The sequence below is a fragment of the Prinia subflava genome, chromosome 11, assembly GCF_021018805.1.
Source record: "Prinia subflava isolate CZ2003 ecotype Zambia chromosome 11, Cam_Psub_1.2, whole genome shotgun sequence".
Classification (NCBI taxonomy): Eukaryota; Metazoa; Chordata; class Aves; order Passeriformes; family Cisticolidae; genus Prinia; species Prinia subflava.
This window is the reverse complement of record NC_086257.1, coordinates 4,410,370-4,431,361: the sequence shown is the minus strand read 5'-3', so window position 1 is coordinate 4,431,361 and position 20,992 is coordinate 4,410,370. Positions and strand designations below refer to the sequence as shown.

Here is a 20,992-nt window from a genome sequence, read left to right as displayed (position 1 = left end):
CATTTATCTTCTAGAAGGATATATGGGAGCTGAAAGTGCTGCACTTCAGGCACTAAATCCAAGGAAAGCTGTTTGCTAGAGCTGTGGAAAAAAGGAAGAGGCGAATTTAAGCCTTCTCTTACAGCTGTGAGCAGGTAAGAGCCCGAAATAGATGAATGAGCTCATAGCAAGGCCAGTTTGGAGGACAAGTGGCACATAAATTAGTTTACACTGGCCAAGATGAGAGGAATAGTCACTAGTGGCTCCTGCACAATGCCCCAGTGCAATTTGAAACCAGACCAGCTATGAATCACCTAAATCACCAGAACAAACTGGAATGTTAATCATGTGCAAGGGACACTGAGAGAGGGGCATGGCCAGGGGAGTTCAGGTCTCTCTGCTGGATGTTTCACTCATCTTCCAGTAGGGTGGACTGCTCTCATCTCCACAGACTAAATCCTCTCTTAACTCACAGGCACACTGAGCTGATTCATGTGCAGGGAGAGGAAGCTAAATATTTAAAACAAAATTGCTAATACAGCATCAGCTACAGTGGCAAAAGCTGCTGCCTTCCCTCCACAGCTGCCCAGCCCTTGGCAGCCAGACACTCCTGGTGAAGGAGGTGAGCCCCTGCAATGCTGCATCACGTCCTGACAGTAACACTAGGACAAGACAACACACTGAAAAGCCAGAAATACCTGTTAAAGATCTAAGCTGAGCTTAGTCCAGTTATTGGGGTTGTCAACACTCAGGTAAAATCTTGTCTGGCAGAGCTGTCATTAAACATAAAACCATGAACATGAAATAAACAGAATCATAGACTGATTTGGGTTGGAAAGGGATCTAAAGGATCATCTTTTTCCATGGGCAGGGACATCTTCTACTATCCCAGGTTGCTTCAAGCCCTGTCCAGCCTGGCCTTGGACACTTCCAGGGATGGGGCAGCCACAGCTTCTCTGGGCAACCTGTGCCAGGGCCTTCCCATCCTCTGAGTGAGGAATTTCTTCCCAGTATCTCATCTAACCCTTCCCTCTGGCAGAGGGAAGCCGTTCCCCCTTGTCCCTCCAGGCCCTTGTCCAACATCCTTCTCCAGCTCTCTTGGAGCCTGTCTATACACTGGACTCTTCTGGTGTGCTGCATACTACCCACCACCGCCTTCAGCGTGTGCAAGGACATCAGGACAGGCAAAGATTTTACATCTGTTTATTCAGATAGAAATTGAAAGCAGATGAATGGAGCACAGCCCCACTTCCTCTGCTGCCTCTTCCCCTGACTACAAGAGAGAAGAGAAGCAGGCAGAAAGCAGCAAATAATAATTTAGTGACAGAAGCATTGTGGTTCCCAGTTCAAACCTCTGCTTTCGGGTATCACAGGGACAGTTAGAGCATCAGTAGGTCAGTCACAGGGGAAACAGGTCATTTCTAACCTGGTGGCACCACCCTTGGGCACACCACCCTCATCTGACATACCAAACCTGAATGCACAAAGCCTTGTAAACAGGGTTGCAGTGTGCAGCACGCACCAAGGAAACTACAGCAGCAACTTCCCTTGCAGTGTGCATGGAGACAGCTCTCCTCCACACTTTACCTTTCTGGAGAAGGGCCCTAGGCAGAGCTAACATCTTAGAGTATCTGAAATTTCCAGTATATTTGGACCTTCTCAAGGCATTCTGCCCTTCTTGGGATGGTTACCTGACAGGGGTTTCTCCAGGTTAGCTCCTACAGCACCTCTGGGCACATTCCACAGGGAGGGGAGTGGGCAGAGGCAAGGGACTGACACAGCTCGGAAACCTGCTCAACCTTCAGGCATCTCTTCTGCTTTGGAAAGGGAATGTCTGACAGGAGTAGCTGGAGGAAGTGCTGACCAACCCACCCAGGGCACCTCAAGAGGTTTTACAGCTTGGGTTTTTGGCAGGACAACATCACTCCCTAGTCACCATGCCAGCACACTGGGGGACAAGCAGAAGAAGCCTGGCACATGGCTGGCAGATCTCTGCTGCCCTGTTTCAGCTCTCCCAGCTCGGGACTCATTTTTCCAGGGTTGTAGAATTCAGTTTTCTGTTCAAAGCAGCTTTCCTGAAGGTACTTCCTGTAGAGACTATTCCACTGTAGAAGCACATGGATTGACTCACTGAGCAACACACACATTTTCTATTCTTCCATTCCTTCTGTTATTTAGACTGGGATTGAGATGCTCCCCAGCAGCACAGCACTGCTCCACACTTCACTTATGGAATTCCCAGTCACTTAGAAGTTCCCTCAATTCCCTTTCCATAGGGTGTGAACAGGAGAGGTAGTGCTGAGTGTCCTGCAGAGCATGAACAGGAGTTGTACCGTAGGGACGTGCACTCCGGAGGCTTCACAGCTGTCTGTGGGACGTGGCTGCTGTTCCCTGGCATTGTGAGCTGCAGTCCAGGTTGGCCAGTGAGAAGGGAAGCTGCTAAAGGCATTAACTGGACGTTTCTCCTGCTAAATGATGGGTGGGTTCTACTTAAGCTTCAGAGGGGAGTCCCCATGGAAGGATTCAGCGCTCTAACGATTTCCGTGCCTCCCCCGGGAGGCCCAGCTGACCTGCTGATGTAACAGATAGGCTTTGAACTCCTAAGCACCACTGCATCCACTTCCAGCAACTGTTTGCTGCTGAGAAATTCCAGCTGCAGCCAGTAAGGCTGTAACACCCTCTGGGTTCTTCATCCCACTGCAGACACTGCGCGCTCCGCTCCGAGGCTGCACGGAATGCCAGGATGGACGGGAGGCAGGGATGGCAGCAAGCGCCTATGAAAACCGGTAGCCCCAGGCTCTCGAAGGAGCTTCCCTCCCCCCTTCTCCCCACACATACACAAATTTGCAGAGTCAGTTTCCTATTTGTCTTCAAAGGGACAGGATTTCAAAGTCTTCATCTTCCGAGTCAAAGAACCTTTCCAATCTGTCGGCATCAGAGGAGTCTGGAAGAGAAGAAGAAAGCGCTGCCTCAGTGGGACGCTGGGACTGTCAGTGACACCAGCAGCTGGAGCAGTCACAGCTTCAGTGCCAAGTGCCTGCAAGTTCCAAGACTCAGTGACAAACCCGAGTGAGGGCTCTGAGGAGGATAAGAACAAGTCAGTGGTATGGAAAATGCATTGGAGAAAATTACATGGAGCACAGAAGCACATCATCCTTCTCAGATCCAAACACATTTCTGCTGTCACTGTTCTGTACAACCAGCCTGTGCCCCAGCTCTGCATTAGCAGAAAACTGTTCTCAGAACAGGAGAACTTGCCCAGGTCTGGACTAATACCCATGAAGATCTTTGTCCCAATTAAGAGATACATTTACCCCTGTGTATTAGAGAATTGCTTCTGCTAGAGTTGTTTTGGTGCAACTGTTAGGGAATGAATTACAACATGCACTCTCCCAAAAGCAATTAGTACAGTTCACTTTGTGAGGAAAGGTAATGCTAGTGGATCCCACTTCTCCACCCTTCCAACTATATGGTGAAGAAGGGGCTCACACTTAAAGGGGAAGGAAGCACCTTTAGCACAGGGGGAAGGGAAGGAGAAACTTTTATTAGTTCAGGCTGGACAGTTACAGAATCCCAGAATGGTTTGGGTTGGAGGGAACCTTAAAGATCATCCAGTCCTGGCCCCCTGCCATGGGCAGGGACACCTTCCACTATCCCAGGTTGCTCCAAGCCTTGGGCACTTCTACATGTGGGGCAGCCACAGCTTCTCTGGGCAACCTGTGCCAAGAGGGCACCTCACAGGAAAGAATTCCCTCCCAAAATCCCATCTATCCCTGCCCTCTGACATTCCCACTTGTCCTGTCACTGTGTGCCCTCTCCAGCTTTCTTGGAATCCCTGAAAGGGGCTCAAAGTTCAATTACTCCTTCTAGTGAGTGGCCTTGGCAGATGGGAGAGGCTCTACAAGCCAGGGAAGAGGGAGAAGGACAATTAGTGCATTACAGAAACATTTTCAAGAGTAGGAAAGACAACATTAGTGAAATTTAAGACCGGCACGATCAATTGACAGTTTAAGGGACTTTAAGGGAGTTTAAGCACTCTTAACAGCAAAGGACAGTGTGATAATGAAATGAAAGCTTTTAAGGAAGGAGGGCAGAGAGAGGGGGAGAGAGAGACCAGAAGTGCAATGTGCAGGTTGGCAGGAGGATGCCCAATGCCCCGTGACAGGTCGGCTTGCCCACACACTGCTCTTGGCAGAAGCTGCCAATGGCTTTATCTCCTGCAGCATTTGCTTATGTTATTAATGTGATAAGCAGAGCCTGACAGACAAGATTAGTGCCCAGCACTTGTCCTTTTTCCCACTGGTAGTGGTTTGTGCCAGGAAGGAGTGCCTTATGCTGGAACAAAGTGTGACCAGCCCTGTCTTGGAGCATTTTCATTACCTGCAAACTCGGTTTTCAGCCTTTGCACTGGACCGTTTTGATTCCTCCAAGCATCCCTTCAGAAGCCACAAACTCACACTGCCATGACAGCCTGTGAACTTGTTTGTTCTGCTCAGTTACCATCAACATTCACAAATTATTCTAAAAATCCTCCTGAGACACTGCGGGATCTGCAAACCTCTGGCTGAAAGCTGAAGAACTATATCAATTGACCTGAGACCTCCAGGTTAAATTCCAGGTGGAACAGGATCATACTAGAAATTCTCATGTAATTCCACGTGATTTCCAGAAACCCGAAGGACTGGCTCACCCTCAGCTCTCCCTGCCTGCGTGGCCTCACCTGGTGTGAGATTCAGGACGTCAGGGTTGGAGAAGTGTGCGGGCTGGCGTTCCACCAGCTCGAACATGGGCAGCGCTCCTCTGACCAGGGACAGCTGTGGAGACAGAGCAGAGCCATGAGAACCAACAGCTCTGCACTGCTGCTGCACTTCAGGGGGAAAAATGATCTGTTGGGCTTCACTGTAGCTGGAAAAACGTTTTTCAAAGCTTTTGAATCACATCATCAACAGGATTTCAGAGCTATGCTCCTTTTGGTAGTTTAATAAACTGGTTTAATATGCTTAAAATGGGGTCATGCTGCAGAGAACATGGTCTCTGTGCAGTGGTTTGGAAACAAAACAATACCTGATATTCCTTTCCCAGGGACAGAGAATCAAGAGATCATTAAAGTTGGAAGATAACTCCAAGATCTTTGAGTCCAATCATTCCCCCAGCACTAAACCATGTCCCCAAGTGCCACATCCATATGCCTTTTGAGCACTTCTGGGATGGGGACTCCACCACTGCCCTGGGCAGCCTGTTCCAATGTCTGACCAGATTCATATACACAAACCTTTTTGATTTGCTGGCACCAGTCATTAAAGTCTGCCTCTGTGTTGCAGAAAAAGCCCTGAAAAAAAAAGAAAGAAGACTTTATCTTTCTATATTTTAGATTGATCATTTCAGACTTAAGGCCCTGTGTCAACACCAAGTAACAAATTCAGGACTGGGAGCAGTTACTACTCCTGACTGCCTTGCTTTAAAAATATGCCTCACACTGTCCTGTTAAACTGAACACTCCACAAAGGCTTGATGTGTCCAGGCATCCAAGTGCTGGAATCATCAATATTTTCTTTACTGTAGAAGGAAAACCAGGAGGAACAAAGGAAACAAAGAGCAGGCATCTCAGGTTCAACAGAAAACAAGCCATGGTGCATCATCATATGGATTCAGGAATGGATTCAGATCTGCCCATCAAAAGGCTGGACTCAAAGCCCAGACTAAACCCGAGACAATGACACTGCTCCATGAGGAATGGTATTTAACTGCCATGCAAGGGGCATTCCCTGGGACAAGCCACTCTCTGGGAGGAGCTGTTTCACCAGTGTCACCAAAACCCAGGGCAGCACTTGCCCAGAGTACCCAGCCCATCCCCACTGCCTCTGCCAGCTCCCTGTGGAACAGGGGCACCCTAGCACTGCTCCTGGGGTGACGGGGAGCAGGAGGAACAGCACACACCACGGCGATGGAGGGGTCGAGCTCGGCGATGCTCATCCTGCACGGAGGGTGCTGGCAGTGGAAGCTCTCGTCGGGGAGGCAGCCGCTGTCGCCGGGCTCCAGCGCCGGCTGCGTGGTGTGGGGATCCAGGTAAATGAGCTCCTCACCTGGCCAGAGAGGCAAGGACATCAGCAGCAAGAACCATGCCAGAAGGAAGAAGTGGTGAAAGGGGAGGAAAAGCAACGGCAGAGCCAGCTGTCACAGAGGAATCCACATTCCAGGCACATCTTGCTTTCAGCCACTTCCCCAAGTGCTTCTCAGCCAGGCACAGCTGCCAGCACCACCACGGTGGCCACTCCACTGTGACACCCTGAGATTAAGGCACAAGCACTATCTGGGTATTGTTCCTGCTCCTCCCTTCCTGGGTGAGCTCAAATAGACCCCGGAAAATGGCACAAATAGCCTGAGGTCTCAGGCAGAGAGGAAACCAGAGGGAAGGAGGAGAGTAAGAAGAGTTCATAGGGTTTGAGGAACACCTAAAGAACAGTTAAATCCAGCCAAGCCACAGAGGGAGGTCAGCTCTGAATGCAGGAAACAGGCTCTATGCACTCCACAGACCAGATTTAGTGTTACTCAGTGGAAGTTTATGCCCACTGTTCAAATCTTTATCACTCAGGCTAGAGGCTCAGCCCACAGCAGCCTTCCATGCTTCCAGCAGGAAAGGAGAACCCTGCAGCATGCACCACAGGCTAAGCAGGAGAGCTGTGCCACCCCACAAGCATTTTTTAGCCAGGGGGACATTCTTTGGACAGTCTTGGCAGTCCTCTGGGCACTCACCTACATAGCCAATGAAGTAGTGAGCACTGTTTGGCTTCCCTCCGATCACTCCCAGGGACTGGGGCATCATGAAGCAGTGCTGGAAAAGCAACACAGAAAACACACAGCTGACAGACAGTGAAACAGCAGGTGGGAACAAAGGCCAGCATCCAAAAATGCAGTGGGAAGGATGGACAGGGACATGGAAAATCAGCAACTCTAGCAGCAAAACCAGCCATTTCTGGAGAAAATCTCCATCAGGCTGTAACACAAGGCTTTCTAGGAACATGGAAGCAGCTCAAAAACAGTTTTAACCACTGACAGGAGTAGACAGGTGGACCAAATGAAAGAAGCTGCACTACTCCAGGAGCTGGTACAGGCAAGTCCTGGCTTTGCTGCAATCAGTGGCAAGATCCCTGGAATTGTCACCAGGTTGCAACAGTGCTCTCAGGAGGGAACAATAATTCAGGAAACAGTTTAAGTTCCTTATCCACCTGGAGCAGCCAAGCATGATCTACTGACTTAAGGCAAGTAACCTCCCACAAATCTGAATCTGGAGGTCTCTTACCCAAGCTCAGAGCTTGCTAGCATTGTGCTCCCTGTCTTGTGCACACTCTAAATTCTGCAGCTTCTCAATAACCCAAACCTGCAACCACCCAACAGCTCTTAGCCTCAGTCTGCAGCACAAACTTCAGCATCTGAGCCATGGGGAGTGTGGAACCCTGTATCAACTAACACTCAGGTCACCACCAAGCAGGGTAGAGTTGTGCTGAACAAAGGCTTCAGCAGGTTGGTACCATCTGCACACAAAGAGGAGCTGAGATTTAAGCTGGGAAGTAAGATCCTCAAAAGGAAAAAAAAAACAACCAAAAAAGGCCAACCCCTCAAGGCCCCCCAGCTTCCTGACTACAGTTTGCAAGAACCTCTATGATGATTTCTGACAAGAATTGTCTGTAAACACATTTTTCTTTTGCAATGACTTCTGAGTAATGACTGAATTCCCAACAGGATCCTTCAGCATCTCCCCAGCAGGAATTCAGTTCCAGACTCCCTACCTTTAGTGTTTCAATATAGGCTTCATTGATCTCTGTGAGCCCGAGGCGGAGAGGTATGAGCAGCACCAGTGGTTTCCACAGGCTGGGCCTCTCCCGGAGCCCCACGTCCTCTGGGCACCCGTTATAGAGCACGTCTGAGTCCAGGGCAGGGCACGCTGCAGCTCCAGCACACGGCACATTGGACTGGCACAGCCTCCCTGTGCAAAGGGAACAGGAGCACAAAGCATCAGGACTCTGCTTCCAGACCTTGAGTCATCCCTCTGACCAACAACTGCTCTTTAGCAAAAGCCTGCAGCATTTAAACCCAAGAAGAGCTTGAAGAGGTGGAGTGCTGGGGCTGGGTGATGTGTGTGCATGGCTGAGCCTCAGCTGAGCTCACACCAAGCCACAGCACCCTGTACTCACAGCTACCAACTGCTAGGCAGCAAAAATGCAAATTCTTCCAGAAAGGTGAGCAACCACCTGTGCTAACAAAGCTGGACGAGCTGATTAGCAGGTCAGACAACTGTCCTGAATTCACAAAGCTTGTAGGCAGAAAGAGGAAACTTATGGAGTGTCCAGCTCCAGAGGAGTTCACAGAGGACATGAATGAACTGAGTGAGGACAGCATTATGAGTTAACACAGGAAATATTCACCTGTAATTAAGTGCTATTGCAAGATACAAACCTGGTATCTGTCTAGAGTAGTTATAACTTTCCTAAAGGTCACAAAAATCTTCATACATTTTCTTTGGGATCATTCACTTTACATACCTAAAGCAGTATGGTCACTAAACTCTGCAATTGCAGCCTCTAAGATATGGAGCAGCAGAACTCCTCAGGGCATACACATGACATAAGCACTCTGCATCCTCATCCTAAAGGCTTGACAAACAAACAGCCAGGCTGTAATGCACCCAGGTTATGTAAATTCTGGTCCAGAAACAACTCCAGGCCTACCTGTCTCACTGGCCAATTTAATTACTTGCTGGGTGTGTGAAAAAAAAAACCAACCCAACTCAAACCCCAAAGAAACCCACAGCATGATTAAAGAATCATGAAGCTAAGGCAGTTGGACAGAATGCCAGAGGCTCATTTCATTTATTCCCAGCCTAAACTGAGTGCCAGGACACTCTAGCAGGTAGGACGTGATGTAAACAAACACTTTAATCACCAGCCATTTGCCATTTCAGCTGGGTATTTGTTCACTACTGAGAGCTCCAAACCCAGCCGAATGAGGACAATATTACATCCAAATTTAGAAGAAATAGGACTCTGATCTAAAGCCTCAGGAGGAGCGACAACCTGCACAGATGTTTGCAGTTCCTCTCTGTACTCTTCCCCAAGAAGGGAGAAGGTGTATGTGTGCATCTGATGCACATGTAGTTACCAGAGGGTCTGAGGAAACTCAAAGCCATTATCTGTAGCAATTTCTGTTGTTAAAGCAGGTTTTTTGTCACAGCAGCCCGCCTGTCCAGATGATCTGCAATCAGCTGCCAAGCCAGAGCTGTTGCTGAATGGGATGTCACTGCAGGTTTCCTCATCAGGCAAAGCACGTGGCAGTTCTGCAGTGTGTATGAACACACCTACCTGCAGTTTAAGCAGCAGAGAGCTTGGCACTGGCTGAATTCACCTTGCTATCTGGCAGGCTTTGCAGTTCTGTGGTGCCACAGCAGAGCAGAACCTGCCTAAAGCTCCCCAGCTGGATTCAAAGCATTTACTGCAAACACAGTCCAACAGATCTAACACAACACCTCTCCTGCTGCAGCTGCTGCTGGCAGGTATTGGCTCCTGGATTCTCACCACCTTTGTGATTCACAGGATTCTCCTCCATCTCTCCTCCAGCTGACATGCCCTTTCTCATAGCACACTGACACAGAATGGATAAAGATTTATGTTTCTTCACTGCTGTAACAAAAGGCATTTCCTGTGAACCTTTGGCTGAACCCTATCAGTGACCAAATTAACAGATGAATGAAACAACATTATTTTTATCCACAATGTTTGGGGCACAAGGTATCAAACACAAACCTACAGACATCTAACACACCAGACCCACTCACAGTGACTTTCAGGCCCTGAACAGGTACATTATGATCCACATTTGAGGAAAATAAACACACACACACCTGCCCATGACAAGTTGTATGGACATGGTCACTTGAAGCGGCATCAGTGCTGAACAGCCAGTGCCACACAGACAGCCTGCAGCACACCCAAGCCTCGTAGCCAGCATGCTTCAGCTGTACAAGTGATACTTGCAGGATAAAGAAGAAAGATAATCCAATTTCTGCTTTAAAACTGGCCTTTGTTTAAGCCAAGGACCTCAGCAGACACCTTCAGCTAAGGTTAGACACACGTCTCAGTCAGATCCAACTGAGACTACCTGACAAGAGATGTGACTTTACAAAGTGACTGTCCTGCACTCCAGGCAAAAATTGCCTGGCTATTATCTTGGCCGTGTGGCAGCCAAGCCAGCCTAAATGGTGCCTGCCACCACCTCAGCTGCAACCCTACACCAGCTGTTTCAGAGCACTGCCCTGGCAGAAACACTGCTGGGTTTGTGCTGGGTGGGCTCACTACCTCAGGGATCAGCCTGAAGCAAGCCATGGGAAGGCTGCTGAGGCCAGGACCCTGCAGGGCTGCAGCAACCAGCAGTGTAGGTGCTCAACTGTGTAGCTTTGGTTTGGTTTGCAGCTTTGGTTACTGCAGTGCTGCAGGCAGAGCAGACAGGCTCAGGATGGGCAAGAAGAGCTGCTCAACCTCCAGAGCCTGAGGATGCCCTGAGGATGCCCCAAAAAACACACAAAAAAGGAAAAAAGAAGAAACCATCGGTGAATTTTCCCTAAAATGTTGAGAGTGTTGGATTCCCTTCTTATCCTCTCCCCATGCCCATTTTGGCCCTTTTCCTCTTCTGATCTGTTCTGACTTTCTTACTCTGTCCAACATCAGAACCATCCCTACCAATTATGTGAGAGAGGAACTGCTTGCTCCTCGTGGCCATAAACAAGCCTGACACTGCCTACCAAGCAGCTCCCATATGTTGTCTGAAGGTCAGCAAACCTTCTCTCCTGATGCAGAGGCATCATCAGATGAAATGACAGTCAAAACAAGGCCCTTCCTTGCCCTAGAACAGCAATTCTCATCTTGTTTTAGCACACCTGGACACAGGTTTCACAGATCACAAGTGTTGGAAGGGACTTTAAAGCTCATCCTGTTCCACTCCCTGCCATGGGCAGGGACTCTTTCCACTAGCCCAGGTTGCTCCAAGCTCCATCCATCCTGGCCTTGGACACTACCACGGATCGGGCAGCAACCTGTGCCAGGGCCTCACCACCCTCACAGGGAACAATTTCTCAAAGACAGAACATATACTTCATGCTTGTTGTGCCCTCCAGCTTTTTTCTGGGCTCTTGCAGCCCAGGATATGCCACATTCTGCCTCCAGGTGACACTTACGGATTTCTTCCATCACCACTGTGTTGTCCATGGCTATGTGCACTGCCAGGGAACTCCACGTATCAAAAGTTGCAAGTTTTCTAGAGGAAAATGGAAAGTAAGTAATGAAGGATTAATACAACTACAAGGCAAAGATGGTGGTGTATCAGAGAGGAGAAACTGGATTAGGAGAGCCTGGTGTTATCATTTATGCTGTGGAATGTGCTTTGACCTGGGAAAGCAGCTGTTAGGCAATTCCAGCCTGCTCATCTACAACGTGGATGGGGGAGAATGGTGAGAGGAGGGAGGCTGTTGTGACAGGCAGCCCATGCTCCCAAGCCAGGCAGAACTCTGTCAGCTCAGAGGAAGCACACACAAGCAGCCCCACTGCCTGTCTGAAGGGAGAAGAGGAAAAGGGCAGCACTTACTTGAGCACCTGCGCAACCGTGTTTGGTCCGTACCACTGGCCTATGGATTTCCCCTCCCCGACTCCCATCTGGGCTGCATCACAACAAAAAAATCAGAATAATGGAGTCAATCATTTCACCCACACTGCATCCCTTCCTAACCAGGTTTGCATTTAATGGGGAAGAATTCTCACTTAGAAACTTCATTGAATCAGCAGTATTTGCTGTTTCATGGGGGTAAGAAGCACATCCTGAAGGACTGCAAAGCAAATCCTTTCCCCAAAATGCAGCAGCACAGAAGTTCAAAGGATAGTGTTGCCTCAGAAGAAGCTTCACCCAGTGTTTGATCAGTAGACCAGCCCTGTGACCTGAGTTCTGTTACCCCACAGGAAACACAGGAACAGGCTGCTTCTCTGATTTTTCAGGGAAGTTTGTATCAAGGTGACAGCCTTCCTCAGCCCATTTGCTAAGTCTGAGCATTTCTTTCTTCTTACCTATCTGGTGAATGGAGTAGTAGCTGTCTTTTTTGTCAATGAAGGCATTAAGAACGTTGTAGTAATTATCCATCTGCCTCTTCCCTTTTATCCACCTCCAGTCTAGGACAGACAAGGGATATATGAAATAAATATGGTACTTATTAGCAACCAGAGGCTGCAAGCTGCAATTCTCTTCCTGCGTACTGACCAACTCAATTTTTCACATTGTCATATTATTACTAAGCATCTGAGGCATCCCCAACAGTAAAGGGCTAATTTTAAAATAACAGAAAACATTCTTACAGCTGGGATAAAGTATTATAATCCACAGGAAAGCAAATAAACAAACATAAAATTAGAAAATACAAATATTCCAGAGAGTTCCAAGTAGACTATTGTCTCAACAGCCCTGAACTTGAAAAGAGTGACGAAAAGGTTAGAGAACCCTCAGCAATTCCCAGCTGTGTCCTGGTTATCTCTGTACTTCTAAGTGCTGCTCTCATGGGAGCACATGGCTCTGGAATTCAGTGTGGGCTGTGCACTGGTTTACCTCTTCCCAAATGCCTGCAGACCAAGGCCTGAGCAAAGATCATCTGGCCACAGCGCAGCATGCAGCCCCAGCCCGTGTCAGAGGTGGGACCAGTTCCTCCTGGAAACAAGGACAGAAAATAGGGAATGAATGGTGAGGCAGTGCCAAGGGGGAGAGGAATGAATGGGCAGCAGGTTCACCAAGAAATGAGGCAGGCAGTGAGGACTAGCTTAGCTCACAAACCCAAGATTGAGAACCAGAAACATGGTTATTGATGAGTAACTCCGTGGCATCCCTTAAAAACAAACAAATCAACTCCTCTAACACTAACTGAAAGGGGAAAAAATTCCAAGGGAAATCCAAACAACCCAAGAGAGCTGAATTGCTCAGGAGAACAATAGCCTTTGAGCCTGGCTGCAGACTCTCAGCCCAATTCAGACACAATTCTACATGAAGGTGTTTGTTAAAGATGACTCTTGTAATCCTTATCTTGAGAAGGCAACTGCAGAACAAACCAGTCCCAGGGAATTCCTGCATCAGAAGCGGCTACAAATAACATTTCAAAGTGAACAATGTAGTCAGGCCAAAAAAAAAGGCACCAGCCAAAAAAAACCTATCCAAGCAGTGAAAAAAAGACACATCCTACACATTGTTGGAGAAAGCTGGACATCAGCTCATGCTGGAAAGTCTAAGACAACGGACATGAGGCTGAAAGCATTTCCCTGACAGATCTTCCAAAGGAAACTGTTGCTCCTCCACTGCAGCTCTGGCTGTTACTACAAATACCAGAGATCAAATGTTCAGTGTGATCACAGCAGGGAATCTGTGCCCGGGCACAGCTTCTGCAAGTCTTTGTAATGCTGCTTTCTTCTTTTGTCCTGAACAGGGAAAAAATCACCTGCAGGACTATTTAATCAGCTTCTCAATGGTCACCAGTTGTCTTCTACAATTTTACCTGTAATTCATAACATGTACAAATTCCAAAAGTGATAATGCTTTACAAAATTAGCATCAGACAGCTCCCTAACCCTTACAATAATTAAGTGGGCTAGCACAGAGGAAAGGGACAAACAGTAAAAGGGATGACTGGGAGAAAAAATGCTGAAAGAGGCTTACTGTATATGACATCCAGATCATATCTATGGTGTAAATGGGAAATGACCCAGAAAATGGGGTCTGCCTTCACCCCACAGCCTTTAATGACTCACAAGGAAACCAAAATTGTTTCTGTGAGCCAGTTAAACATGTGCTAACCCTTTGTTCTCAAACATATGTTTAACTATGGTGCACAAACATGAATTTAAAGGGATTAAACTGCATCAAAGATGTCTCAGAGCTTGTGAGGCAGAGGGCTTTCCAGCAGGGAAAGAACAGCACAAGCCAGAAGGACCAGTTAGGAAGAAGTCTCTTTTCCAAACCTGAGCCATGTTCCTTTCCCACTGACTGCTGAGGATGACAGTGACAGAAGGGGGACATGGGCAGGCCTTGGAGTCCCATTTACCTGCTCTTAGATCTCCTCTGATAGACCTTGCACCCAGCAAAGAACCCCAAACCCCAGAAGAGGCCGTGCAGAATATTTTAAGGAACCAAGGCATCCTCCTTGGAGTTCACTGGGAAAGATCCCCCCTATCAGTACAGCTCCTCTGTGTAACAGACACTTCAGGCACCCAACTCCCCCTAGACACACAAAACCCCCACGCAGAGTCTGGGGCAGATGCACAAAGGCAGCAATTTCTGTATCATTCTCTAGGTTCCCTTATTTTAATCCACTTCAAGCCCAAGACCATAATTCAATAATATTTCACACTAGACTGATACAGGATGTGATGAAGTATAAAAATCCTCCCATGTTGCCTAAAAACAGAGCAGGCTTGCCAAACCCATCTTGATGTCCTTTTAAAAACCACTGCTATCCCTCCTACCCAAGGGGATGAGGAATTCTCATTATCAGATAAACAAAAAGTCTGTCTAATCAATTAGATGAAGCACATTTCAGACTCTTATGAATGGAAATGATGTCACGTTTGTGGGGACTGTTTTATTAGGGACAACCAAGTTACAATCATTTCCAGGATGTCTTCAGACTCCTCCAATCTACATACCAATAGCAGGGAAGTTCTTTCTGTAGGTGAACCAAAGGCGAGAGGTCACATCCAACAGGATCTCTTCCTTCTCTGGAAAGTGTTCAGCATGGAAAGGCACACACATCAGGGGAGCACCAAGACAGATAAACCCACCTCCCACTCACCCTCCCAAGGAATTCTGCTCCTCACAGTCTGCAGGCCCAGAGAGGCAGAGTGTGGCTGAGGAACAGGGCAGTACTGCTGTGCAGAAAGCACTTTCTTTCCCCCCCAGAATAGCTGCAATCAGCCTAAAGACACTATGGCCACAGGCAAATTATGAAGCAGCAAACCATCCTTCTACCCCCTGCCTCCACCATCCTGCCCTCATGACATGTCCCAACAACTTCCATATGGTAACTTTCTGCCCAAAAGTATTCCAGAGTCCACGGAAATTGCCAGACAGACAGAAGCATGGCAGCTGAAATGCAAGTGCAACACTAACAAATTCCTCTGGAGCCTTAAAACACTGCAGTGTGCACACAGAATACCTGTAAAAACACTGTATTTCCGGCCAAGGATCCAAACAGGTTCTTTGGTCTCAGGGAAGTCTTCATACTCAAACCTGAGGGTGTCATAGGTAAGAGTAGCTAGAAAGAAAAAGGAGAAATCACAGACCTTTGATAGCTTTTCCTTTTGTTTTCAAAAGCAGACAAAGCTACAGGATCAGAGCTGCTGTAGCCCAGTGACTCCCACCCACCCCCAAAGCCCCTGGGCTGGCAGGAACTGGTCCCAGTGCCCTGCACCCCTCAGCCCTGGGAGGCGCAGAGGGGGCCCAGCCCTGGCTCGCTCCCGACTGTTCCAGCAGGATTTCCAGGTTAGGCCAGCTCCAGGTTCTGCCCGGGGCAGAAAACATCTAAAACTTCATCTGGCAGCTACACCATTTCCCAGAACAGGCACCATCCTGCACGCCAACAGCAACAGCACTGATGATGAGGGCCTCTTTTCCATTGGGCAAAGTGTTCTCTTGCAGAGAACATAAATTTTGAGGGAAGAACACACAAAACAGATCGTCGTAAGGTGTAAAATAAACTTTGCTCAGCCCCTCCTCCAGAGGCACCAAACCCAGCAGAAGCTTTTACAGGTGTCACTCCACAACGTGAGGAACACAGAGCTGTGCAGATGTGCTCATGCAAAAGGGACAGGCAAAACTTTTGTCTCTTTTACTGGCTCCCTTCACAGCATGGCATCCATCAGTGCCTAAAAATCCATCCCCTTCCAGGACCATAGCAGAACAACCCAGCAGCCCAGGCTGCCCTTGGATCAGGGCAGCCTAAGCTGCTGTGCACAGGGTATAAACAACAGGAAGGAAAAACCAGAGAAGTTGGATGAGCTGTGCTCCACTAGATCTGTGTTTGGAAACGCAGACTTTAAAGTAGCCTGGGAATTCTGGAGAAGACCCATATGATTTTTTACAGGCACCAGTTCTGTAACAAACCACCTCTAAAATTTAAAGCAGAGCTAAAACAGACTTTTCTGTAACTGTTAAAGTAGCAATTGAAAACATCTCTCACAGCAAATGCAATAAAATCTGTGGTAATGTGATGTGAGTTTAAAGCAGGACAAAGGAGTACAGGGCCACAAGCTCCTGTCAGCCCCATTCTCTGCCCTCTCCATGGGGCACACGTCGCTTTTGGCTTCTCCAGAGTAACCTGCTGCTACATAAGACACTTCAGCCTCCTGAAGTATCTCAGCCTTCTAATCTGGATTCCCTGAGCTGGAATTCCAATTCCAAATATCCAAGAAAACACTTCAGCAAATACAGTCACTAAGACGAACTACTGTTTAAGCAGGAACCCTGGCAATAGAGATGACAACAGGCTCCTAAATCAAATTCTGAAACAGACTCTGCCTTAACTCCAGCCCACAAGATTTAAAGCACGTTCCTTGTGTGAATTAGTCTTTAAAACTGTTCCAGGCACCTTTAGGATTGCACAGGCCACACATTCCCATTGCCACCCCACAATGTGACTCCTCAGCAAGCTAAGCAAACCAATTCTGCTTGCACAGAATTGTCCCAACAAATTACTGCTGCAGTATTCTTCTCTAACAAACTTTAGCAGAGAAATAAAGGATTTCTTTCCCATCTACTACCCAAACTTGCATATGTCCAGATTTGAAAAGGTAACCAACATGATCTTAACATAAAAACTGAAGTTCTCAGGGAAGTTTTAAAGCTCCAAGGAATATTCTGTGGTTTATTTTGTCAGCTCCTAAGCCTGCCATGTATCTAACTCTCTGTCAGAGTCTCAAATAGCTTAAAGAAAACGAGTGAAACAAGGATGCCACACAGGAACATCAAGCTATCCACAATTTCTCCTTCTGCTTCCCAGCAACATTCCCTGACCTGCTCAAATATCACAACCTCTGCAGCCGCATGGTTTGCAGGGCACCAGGTCTTTAGCAAAGACAGGATTTGCAACTGGACACTTCACAGCAAAGATCAGCAGCTGGAAAGGGGCAACTGGAGTCCCTCCCCTTCCACCACAGCTCAGAGAGGAGGGGGACAGCAGACAGAGGGGGATCTCCACCTGGACCAGCTGCACGTTCAGGGGATGCAGCACATGTCATGACACTGCACACAGGGGAGGAGAGTCCCAGGCTTGCAGCCCCTCAGCTGAATGCCCAACATCTGGCTCTGTACACAGCACTGTGTGTCCAGCTGTGCATCCCAGAGAGGTGGTCAGACATTCGTGTTGGGATTTGGGGAGAAAACAGTTGAAATGCAGGAGTTCAGGTTTCCCCTTCACAGGGAAGAAAATTCCAGAGGTTGCTCTCAGTTAGTATCAAGGACATTAAAATGGGAGCAGTAAACTCCCCACAAGGCTTGAGGTCACTGAGTTTTTCCTTTACAAGCCTCCACCTTCATATGCTCCAGCACTTTTCCAAAGTCCATCTATTGTGCAATTGCCCTGATGGGCTAAATACCAGCCAGTGGAACCCAAACAATTCAGGCAGGGCACAAAGAACATCACAGACTGCACAGGAGCCTTTCTCTCCTTATAGCCAAAGATGAAGAAGAGAAATACATCTGGAAATTCACCAAGCAGAAATCCTGTTTGAAGCTGCTCCTCTCAGAGCTGCAGAAGCTGGGTGAGATCAGCACATTTCTCAGGCAGTGCTCCAAAACTTCACCTTCAGAAAGCCCTCGGTCTATTTTAATTACCGACCTCTGAGCATCCAGGACAGTGGAGCAGCAGTTTCCGCAGAGAAGGATGTGCAGTCTCTGCACATCAAAACATGAGAGAGCTCAGCTTCACACGGCTTTATAGTTAAAAAACAGAGTGTCAGCTCTGCACAGCTCACCCTGAGAAAGGCATCCTCGCTTTCCAGGAGCCTTGCACGCACTGGGAATGAGGGGAGGCTGGCTGGATCGCTGCCCCATGGGCACATCTTCCATGGGATCTGCAGAACTCCTCACCCCACAAAGCCTCAGCAGGAAAGGCAAAGCTTTGTACATACCACAGCAGAATCCCAGAATGGTTTGGGCTGGAAGGAACCCTAAGGCTAATCTCATTCCACTCCCTGCCACGGGCATGGACACCTTCCAATAAACCACAGTGCTTCAAGCCCTGTCCAGCCTGGCGTGGAACAATTCCAGGGATGGGGATGCCACAGCTTCCCTGGGCAACTGTGCCAGGGCCTCCCCACCCTCACAGAAAAATTTCTTCCCAATGTCCCATCAAAGTCTGCCCTCTGGCAGTGGGAAGCCATTTCCCCTTGTGGTGGCACTTCAGAGCCTTGTCCAAAGTCCCTCTCCAGCTTTCCAGGAGCCCCTTTAGGCACTGGAAGGTGCTCTCAGGTCTCCCCAGAGCCTTCTCTTCCCCAGGCTGAACACCTCCAGCTTTCCCAGCCTTTCCTCATGGGAGACATGCTCCATCATCTCGACACAAGAACAATGCTCTAAATACACAGAATTAGGGCAGAAGATGAAATTTTCCCTCCTTTCTCATAGTCTTAATCAGCACAATGAGACACTTGAGATAAAAACATTATCCCAACTTGTAGCAGACACACCCCGAGGCCCAGCTGGGCGCTGGGAGCAGCCCCTGAGTGCTGGTGCCAGTTTGCAAATGTGCTGGAGGCCAGATCTGCGACAGTCGCTAACTTCATCTCCCACACCACCACCAGAGCCATTTGCTTCCCCATCACCTTTGGGAAACAAGTAACAACAAGCGAAGGCTTGGGTGACTCAAAGAGAAACGCGGCAGGTGATTTTCCCAGCACCAACCACCTCGGTCAGTCTGCCTGCTGAAGAGCTCACACAAAATATCCAAGCTGAGCTTTGGAGTGTGGCACTGAAGGAAAGCCAGGCTCTGCCACTCCTCCCTTCCCTGACTGGTCCTAGGGCCTCTCCACTCTCTGAAAAGGCCTGGCTCTCATGCTTCCCCAAATGCTTTAGCCTCCAACTAAGGTCACCACAAAAAGATCAGGAATGAGGTGGATGATCTCTCCTTTAGGTGATACAGGTACCTCACCCAAGGAAAAGAAGGAACACAAATGGATGTGGAACATTTCAAAGTCAGGAAGAGATGGTAAATTTACCATTTTAGTAAAATGCATTGCTGGAAAACACCAAACACCGCAAACCCTTACTTCTGCCCTTTGCAGAAGAAAGATTAAATCTTTTCTCTAAGCTCTTTCAAACAAGACAATTCCTGATTATCCAAGTACCAACGAGGAGTTAAGAGACAGACAGCACGGAAAGTCAGGTTACTGAAGTGTGGTGCTTTCTTGAAGGCCTGGAACAAACAGTTCCAAGTTTTGCTGCCAGCTCCCCGACCATCTCGGGAGCAGGGCTGGACACGAAGGGGCTTGAGCCCAGAGATTCTCCTCTCCTCCTTCTCTCACAGAGGAAATTCAGCCCCACGATCCACCACAGCCAATGCATGGCTCGCACCAAGGGAAAGCAAACACATCTCCCGGACCAGGGGGAGCAGGTTCACTCCGCGGAGCGTGTCCGGTCCCCAGGCGTGCCGCTGGATCCGAGGGCAGAGCCGGGACGCTCTCCGCCGGACCGCGCTGACAACAGCGGCACCGAGGCCAAAACAAGGCGGGACAGCGCTGAGGAGGGACAGGAGCTGCGGATCCCCGGCACAGCCGAGCCCGGCGATGCGGAGGAGGAGCCCACGGCGCACAGGGGAGCGTTTGTTATTATGGAACAACACTTATCTCTGCGGAGGGGGTGGAAGCCGCTACTACGCCAAGGCTGGAGGGAAGCGGGTCCCAACACAAGTGCCACTTAGTTTTACTTTACCCCGCACGAACCCAAAATCTCTACCACAAACAGCTTTGCTAGAGCCCTCTGTGAGGGTGATGAGAGGCTGAGTCGCCTTCTTACCACCCGACGACACCTTCTCACCCCTCGAAAGTCACCTTCTTGCCCCCAAGCTGCCTTCTCGCCCCTCGAGCCCTCGTGAGGAGCGGGGCACAGCGACACCAGCCCTGTCACCGCTCCGGTTCTCTCCCGGGCAGACCCGGCGGCAGAGCTCGGAGCTTTCGAGGAACGACGGCAGCAACGGGGCTGGGGGAAGGAGGAACTCGGCGCCCGGCTCCGGCCTACGCCGGCCGCCCTGGCTCCACGCAGCCACCGCCTTCCCCTTCGCCCCACCGGGAGAGCGGCCGGGCCCGGGAGGGCCGCGGTTCCCAGGGCCGTGCCCAGGGCGGAAAGCGGCGCCTTCCTCGCCGCCCGTCGGGGAGGCCGCGCCGGGGAGCCGCGGTTCTCGAGCGGCCGCCGGGCCGGGGAGTCCCGAGGGGAAGCGCGGCCGCCGCGCCGCGGGCAGGGCCCGCCCGGGACCCACCTGCGTCCATGGCGGCCCCGCCGAGGCTGCGGCCGCCGCCGACACTCACGCCCGGCGCGGCCCTGCGCGGCTGCAGGCGCGACCCGCCGCTCCCGGCCAATGCGAGCGCCGCTCAGCGCCGGCCTCCGCGCCCATTGGCTGGCAGTGGGCTCGTCACAGCTCGGAGCGACGCGCCGCTGTCTGCGGACAGGGAGCTGCCATGTTGCCGTACGGAGAAGCAAAGCAGAGCGCGGGGAGGCAGCAGGCGGGCGGTAGGGCCGAGGCTGGGGCTAGAAGGCGGCGCGCAGTGTGAGAGCTCCGCTTCTTGCGCAGAGCGCCGACGGGCGCGTTCCGCAACACGTATACCTAGGAATGATGTGATAAATGAGCGCCGCCATAGTGTTGTACGGAGCCGGCCCAGCCCCGCCCCCTCGTTCCCCGTGAGAGTAACAGCCTTCACTATGCCCGCCCCATTCGGAGACGCCTTTCACGGCTGGG

At 49.7% G+C, this 20,992-nt stretch overlaps 1 protein-coding gene across 1 annotated transcript; it reads right to left on the bottom strand.

Moving 5' to 3' along the window:
- Positions 1-1,166: 1,166 nt before the first annotated feature.
- On the bottom strand, positions 1,167-20,671 carry ATG4B (autophagy related 4B cysteine peptidase). The gene is made up of 13 exons (XM_063408681.1): positions 20,516-20,671; positions 15,206-15,304; positions 14,697-14,768; positions 12,616-12,714; positions 12,084-12,185; positions 11,611-11,683; positions 11,204-11,283; positions 7,767-7,963; positions 6,733-6,811; positions 5,917-6,062; positions 5,252-5,308; positions 4,700-4,793; positions 1,167-2,923 (listed from the first exon to the last, which is right to left on the bottom strand). Exons 1-13 carry the CDS (start codon positions 20,523-20,525, stop codon positions 2,850-2,852), a joined length of 1,182 nt encoding a protein of 393 aa, XP_063264751.1. The 5' UTR covers positions 20,526-20,671; the 3' UTR covers positions 1,167-2,849.
- Positions 20,672-20,992: the final 321 nt, after the last annotated feature.